The sequence below is a fragment of the Chinchilla lanigera genome, unplaced genomic scaffold (genome assembly GCF_000276665.1).
Source record: "Chinchilla lanigera isolate Chin_1 unplaced genomic scaffold, ChiLan1.0 scaffold00048, whole genome shotgun sequence".
Classification (NCBI taxonomy): Eukaryota; Metazoa; Chordata; class Mammalia; order Rodentia; family Chinchillidae; genus Chinchilla; species Chinchilla lanigera.
Genome location: NW_004955449.1, coordinates 1,004,158 through 1,011,355, shown reverse-complemented (window position 1 = coordinate 1,011,355; position 7,198 = coordinate 1,004,158). Strand labels below are relative to the sequence as shown.

Genomic DNA, 7,198 nt, shown 5'->3' with positions numbered 1-7,198 from the left:
GCCCGTAATCTTTACTGATTTCTAACAGTGTCAAGAAGAAATAATATGGAGGGAAGGATGTGTTGAAGGGAAGGAAGGAAGGAAGGAAAGGAAGGAAGGAAGGAAGGGCCAAACTTTCTTGGGGAGAGTCCTGGAGGAACAATGCTTGTTACCTCCTCGCAGTGTGGTGCCTTCTCCAACCCCTGGAGGGAGGAGGAAAAAGTTGGAAGTTAGGAGCCTCCTCAAAAGCTGCCTAGGAGGTGGTAAAACTGAAGAAATTGATACCCTGACTGGAGTAGATGTCCAGTGACCAGAATGGAATCAACTGGCCTTTGGCTTTTCTTGGCATTAGCTCAGGATTTATGTGAAAAGGTCCTTTAATGTCTCCAAGAATGGTTCCATTAGAGTTGGCTGAGATAACAAAATGTGCATCACTTTGGTAGAGATGCTCTTTAAAAGAAGAAAGCCAGCACTGAATGCCACATTTGCTTAGGTCTAAGATCCCTCCTTGGTGGTTGATGAAGGAGAGAGGAAGGTACAACCCCAAGCCCAATAGGCCCCCCATAGTTTCCTAGTAATGCAGTAAACAAATCTATGATGCTTGTTGAATAATCTTCCAATAATTGCAGTCATTAAAATCATCACACAGTCTACAGTCACCTTCCTTCCTTTGACACACCAGTCTTCCCTTTAATTGTTAATGCATTTTTGGTTCAGATAAGCAGATCAAGGCAAGCTTAAAATATATGGCCCAGACAAGCTACATCTAGCAATACAGAATTAGTTGTGTACCAAATGTTTGGACTGTACTTAATAGACTAGAGGTGTTGGATTTCTCCAGCAGACTTTACACAGGCAAGAAGGCATCTCCTACAACTTCTAAATAGCAGTAATACCTCTGAGGTAGGAAAATACAAAAAAAAAAAAAAAAAAAAGATGAAAGTCCCCTTGGCCTATTGATTCTTCTGGCTCTTTTATTTGCAAGGGTTGGGTTGAAATGAGGGAGGGCATTATAGAACAAATATTAAATGAAAGCTTAACTGAAATTGTAGGAGAGTTCTTCAATTTTCAATTAATTTTCTTGATCCATTTGATCTCGATGCTGGTGCTTTTTAAGATACAAATATATGTTAACTATAAAAGATTTCTTCTAATCAAAGGCTGCATTTCATTTTCACTCACACTGACAAACTCCAACTGTGGAAGGGATTCACAAGACTCAACAGGCACTATGGACTGTCTTGGGCTCCTTTCGCCCTTGCTCATGGCTGGCACTGAGACTCCAAGGGCAGCTTTTTTTTTCCCTTTTTAATTCAAGCTATTAATGTATCTCCCCAACTCCCACATCGTGCTGACCTGATAATCACTGCTCTAGTGTAGATCATGCAAATGAAAAGCATAATTAATTGCTCAAATGATTCAAAAAGGGAGCTCTGTGGCTTAGCAAATAAATAAATAAAGGCAGGTAGGAGGACAGGTCAGATAAATGCTTTTTTACGGGCTCCTATACCTCTTACTCCCACTCCTGCCTGGCATGCTGGTTCTGGTGATCCAGCTTCCACCACAGCCAGCCCCATCCAAGCCACAACCTTCTGCTCCTCCTCTCTCAATGCTCCCCCTCCTGCCCGAGTCCTGGAGGCTCCCGGACTCCACCCTACACCACTGAGGTATCGTCCATCTGCTGTGAAATCCTGCACCTGGCCAAAGCTCCCGGGAGCCTGGGCAGGCACCTAATATTTACCCAGTTACAGTATCGAGGAGTTCAGAAAATAATTGGTCTTCCTGGTCACAATCCCTGGTAAATCAGGAAAAAAGCATCTTATCTTCCGCATAGGAGAACCAGTCCTTCCGATCAGCACTAATGACAGAATTGTTTTTCCAACTCTGCCTCCTAAAACTCATCAACTTGAGCAGTTGCTCAGATCAAAGCTCTCGGGAAGAGGCAAGATGGGAGAAACAGTATTTGTTCAAAAGAAGTGAACTCTTCTCTTTAATTACCCTATTCTTCTTTATTAGGGTTCATATTGAATTTTTTTGCAAAAAATTATGTTGATTTAACCATAGTGTATTTACAATGTAAATATATTCCAAGATGAAAACGTCACAGATCAATTGTAAAGGACCCGGATACATAATTTTAAAAAATCAGTTTCAGTGTATATGAGGTTCTCACCCCACTTTCTCTGCTCAGTCAGATTTGTTTATGCAGAATCGACATTTAATAGTGCTAATTGCACTCCAGTTAAATTGCCCTGATTGCAGAAAGGGAAGCAATTTTCGTGCTCTCTGTCTGGGTTTGGAAGAAATTGTTTTATATTCACCTCTTTATAAAGAAGTGGAGATAAGGCACCGGGGCCTTTGCACAAATTGCACTTAGGGGCTGACTGGCAGCATTCAGGCGCTATAATAGAGCATTATTTGGCCGTTTTGAATAATGTAAAGCGTTTGCTGAAAGCTATTCTCCTGAAAATTGCTTTAACTTTTAAAAGGGTGATGATTCACTCCAAACCAGGCCTTTGTTACAGTGTCATTATTTCCCCAAATGTTTTAACAGTCAGCTCAACACTTTAGCATAACACATTGATCTTTGTTTAAAAACTAGATTTTTTAGAGGATGAAAAAAAATCTGTCAGATGAGAAGAAACTGGACTTCCTCCGAAAGATTTCCTTGGGGCCCCACCGCAGAGTTAAACTGGCCTGGGTGTTTGTCTACGTTCGTTTGGAAGATTTCCCTAACTTTTATTGTGATGCTGCGGATGCGTGTGCCTAAAGGAATATCTGAGTGCCCACGTCGAGAGTCTGACAGCTGGAATTACGTGGAAAACGGTGGGAGGGGGAGGGGAGGGAAGGAAAGGAGGAGGAGGAGGAGGAGGAGGAGGAGGAGGCGGTGTGGAGGAGAGGGAGACAAGCTGGGCGCCTGGAGCCGGAGGTGCCTGCGAGAACTGTTTTAAATGGTTGGCTTGAAAATGTCACCAGTGCTAAGTGGCTTTTCAGATCGTCTTATTTATGACTTTGTCAGGTTTCCTTTAGCAGAGGGTGTGCAGTGGGTGGGGGAGGAGGAGGATGGGGAAAACCTCGGCGCTTCTCCTCCGCGGGCTACTTGGGGTGAGTCACAAACGCCTCGCTGCCACTTAACAATCCCTCTATTAGTAAATCGACGCGGAGACGCTACAGGAAGCTGAGGGCCAGGCTCCCCTTCCAGGGCAGAAGTCACCTGTTGGGAACGACTCCTGGGTCCCCCTGCCGGGCTTTCTGGCTGTTCCAGGCGGCCTTATTCCCCCTTTTCCCTCCACCCCACGTCCCTCAGGGATTTCTCACACTCCCCCTCCTATTCCATCCGCGACCTCCAGGGCGCAGCGCCTCTTTCACAGCAGCCAGGTTCTTCTCGCTCTTTTCTGTCATGGTTTCCTTGGTGCTTTCCTTGGTGCCACCTTAAAACATTAAAAAAAGAAAAGAAAAAGAAGAAAGCAGTCTGAGCAATATTCTAACGAAAAGCGACCCACACGGTCCTCCCCACCCACGAAGGGCGCCTGGGTGCACGCAGGCTCCATCTTTGGGCCGAGAGAAGAGCTACGTTTGGTCGCACTTTTGGACCAAGAAATCTTACAAAAGAGGAGAGAAAACACTGGGAACATCGTTCCATGTCCTTCTCATTTGCTCCCCCTCCGTGACAACTTGTCTTTTTGCACCCGAGCATTTGGGGTTGGTGGTTCATTTGTTTTTGAAGAGCAGGATTTGGGTTTGGAGGGGAATGTGCTACAGGAAAACCAGTACCCAGTTTGCCCGAGGGATCGGTGTTTCGAGTTCAAACGCAGCCTCCGGCTACCCTGGAGAAGAAAGAGAAAGTGGGACCCGGAGAGAAGGGAAGCCAACAGTTCCGCGCGTGCGGAGAGCAGCAGCGCGCGCCCTTGTGTGTGCGAGGACAAGCTCTTTTCACGCCCCGATCTGGGGAGGACTCGGATGGTTCCAGCTGCACCACTTGAAGGCGCCCACGTGTGGCCTGGTCCTCGGCGTCGCCGATGAAGGCTGCGAGGACCCGGTGTCAAGGCTGAGCCTCTTGACACCGCGCCCTCGCGCCACACCAACCTCTAGGCCTTGGCGGAGCTTCCCTGAGCTCCTCCTGGGTCTGGAGTGGGGATGGGTTGGAAACAGAGCAAGAAAACTCGACTCCAGGCTGAACGCGACATGCAAATCGCCGCCGGGTTAAACAAACAGCCCAGTGAGCTGCAGCTTCAGCGGAGGTGGTGGTGGGGGCGGACGCCGCTCGCGCGGGTCTCTGTTTCCAAAGTCGTTACAATGTGAAAATAAGCGGCTTCGTGCAGCGTGTTGTATGGCTGATGCTTCCCACCCCCAAACCACCCCCCAGCAAAAGCAGGCAGATAATCAGCACGTCCCACTGTTTAGTCGTATTTGACAACTGGGTTAACCTGGTAGCTAGGCGCTGGCGAAACCGTACAAAGGGTGCCCTCAATTACCACCAGAAGCTTCTGGCGTGAGTGGCACTTGCATTACCTCTTGGGTCAGAGGCCAGATCGACAATTAGGAAGTCACTTAGACTACCGGAGGGGATGGCGAGATGCTGCAGGCTCCAGGCCTCCCAACAAGTCTGGGTGCAGATCTGTGTGGAGAGGCCCATTTCTTCCCCTCTCGGAACTGCTGTCCTTTCTCGTCCCCTCCTCCATGCGTTTGGTGGGGTGTGTGTGGCGGAAATAAGGAACAAGGTAGAGGACCAGCGACAAAGATATAATCACAAGCAAGAACGATGAATACCAGCTGAAGTTGTGTTGCGGAGCGAGCGCCTGGACACAAAGTGAGCTTTGACATTTCCCTCTCCATCCGGCCCTCCGCCTCCGCCCCCTCCCCTCTGCCTCCTTTCCCACAAGTGCTGAACGGAGTTGCGCTGTCAACCCCAACTTGCAGAGTCTTGGGGTGGCTGAGGTGGGGGGGTGCTTGTGGCTCAGTCTCCACAGTACTTAAACCTGGCTTGGTGAGTGTGTGTAAATTTTTAATTGCGCTGTAATTTCTTCCGTCCCCAGCCCGCGCCCCCTACCCCCCACCCGCCCTCGTCCGCAGACTTGAGTGGCACGCGCGGGGAGCCCGGGCTCGGGCCCCTCGGCGCGTCTGATTGGCTGCATAGCAGCTCCCGTCTGCTCTGCCTGCGCCCTCATTGGGCGAGAGGCGAAGCCAGCGGCACTTCAAAGCGGGTGCTCCTCGCACTTAGGCTGAGTTTAGCCGGCGGGAGCCCGGAGTCCGCTCGGCGCGAGCGCGGGGACGCGGGAGCCGCGCGGGACCCCAGCAGTGTTTCCGAGCAGCCGCCAGGCTCAGCCCCGCTCCCGGCCCCGCCGCGCATCCCAGAGACCTGCTATGGCCACGTCTATACTCGGGGTAAGTCATAAGCGCAGCAACGCATTTGCCAGTTTTAACCGGAGTTGTTTTTTTCATTATGGCTTCTCGTGGTCCGCGGCTTCCAAGAAACTGTTGCTGCAGGACTGCAGCTTCAGCTTCTTTCAGCACTTTCCCCATTTCCGGGACGGATTCTTTCCAAGTTATTGGAAAACCCAGGAGATGCCTTTGTAAGAAAAGGATTTCTTAAGCAAGTTCCTTTTTATTTGGTTTTAAAGAAAAGCCAGAGGTTTTTCCATCCCTTGCTATTTATGCCCTTCCCCCCTACTTTGGGAATCGTTGCTCTTAGGCGACAGTGGTGTCTGCAGAAAGCTGTCTTCCCGCTTCGCAGTCCGTGCAGCCCCGGAATAAACATTTACATATCTGCAGCCCCCGAGTTGCCGGTGACTTTGAAAGCGGTCGCCGGGCCGCTTATCCTCGGATTATTGTTTTTGTAATCAGCGTCTGTGTAAATATTAAAATAATCGTTTTCTATTAAAAAGATAGTCAAATCGTGGCCAGCCTTGGGAGGAGCGTTCCAAGTTCCGCGTGTCCCTGGGCCGCTGTTCGGCCCCCTCTGCCCTCGCCCGGTGCCTGCTGTCTGTGTTTACCTTCATCCTGCACCCGGAAGGGCGACCCGGGGCCTGGAGAAACGAGCGGGCTGATGGTGAGGAACCCAGTCCGGTTCTAGGCAGAGGTTGCAGCGACCAAGGCTGAGGAAACCGAGGCATCCTTGATTCGCAGCCTCTCCAAAAACAACTTTCCAGCGCCCAGACCTTCGCCCTGTGGCCGCCCCTGCCCCGCGCGCCGCGATGCATCCTTTGCGCGCGCGTGGAGAGGAGGCGCCTGCCGAGCGGGGAGCCCTGGCCCCCTGGACCAGCCGCGGGGGGACACGGCTGCTCACGGGTGCACTTTGTGTCCCCCCCTTCTTCCTGCCATCCTCCTCCTCTTCCTCCTCCTCGTTCCTCCCTCACCCCACCCACTCTAGGAAGAGCCGCGCTTCGGAACGACCCCGTTGGCCATGCTGGCGGCGACCTGCAACAAGATCGGCAACACCAGCCCGCTGACGACGCTGCCGGAGTCGAGCGCCTTCGCCAAGGGCGGCTTCCATCCCTGGAAGCGCTCCTCGTCCAGCTGCAACCTCGGCTCCAGCCTTTCGGGCTTCGCGGTGGCCACGGGCGGCCGCGGCTCCGGCGGCCTGGCGGGGGGCTCGGGCGCAGCCAACAGCGCCTTCTGCCTGGCATCCACGTCGCCCACGTCGTCCGCCTTCAGCAGCGACTACGGCGGCCTCTTCTCCAACTCGGCGGCGGCTGCAGCGGCGGCGGCCGGGGTGTCCCCGCAGGAGGCGGGCGGCCAGTCGGCCTTCATCTCCAAGGTGCACACGACTGCGGCCGACGGCTTGTACCCGCGGGTGGGCATGGCGCACCCGTACGAGTCGTGGTACAAGTCGGGCTTCCACTCCACGCTGGCGGCAGGCGAGGTGACCAACGGCGCGGCGTCGTCGTGGTGGGACGTGCACAGCAGCCCGGGCTCGTGGCTGGAGGTGCAGAACCCCGCCGGGGGGCTGCAGAGCTCGCTGCACTCGGGCGCCCCCCAGGCCTCGCTGCACTCGCAGCTGGGCACCTACAACCCCGACTTCAGCTCGCTCACGCACTCGGCCTTCAGCTCCACGGGCCTCGGCTCCTCGGCGGCCGCCGCCTCGCACCTGCTTTCCACCAGCCAGCACCTGCTGGCCCAGGACGGCTTCAAGCCGGTGCTGCCCTCCTACTCGGACTCCAGCGCTGCGGTGGCCGCGGCCGCCGCCAGCGCCATGATCTCGGGCGCCGCGGCCGCTGCC

The 7,198-nt window shown here is 53.1% G+C and overlaps 1 protein-coding gene across 1 annotated transcript in view; it reads left to right on the top strand.

Annotated features, from left to right (window-relative positions):
• The first annotated feature begins 5,332 nt into the window (after positions 1-5,332).
• Sp9 (Sp9 transcription factor) overlaps positions 5,333-7,198 on the top strand; it is a 2,562-nt gene continuing 696 nt past the window's right edge. Inside the window, exons 1-2 of the mRNA XM_005393191.1 lie at positions 5,333-5,364; positions 6,350-7,197. Coding sequence (XP_005393248.1) covers positions 5,344-5,364; positions 6,350-7,197 — 869 coding nt within the window. The 5' untranslated portion in view covers positions 5,333-5,343. The remainder of the gene's footprint in view (positions 5,365-6,349; position 7,198) is intronic.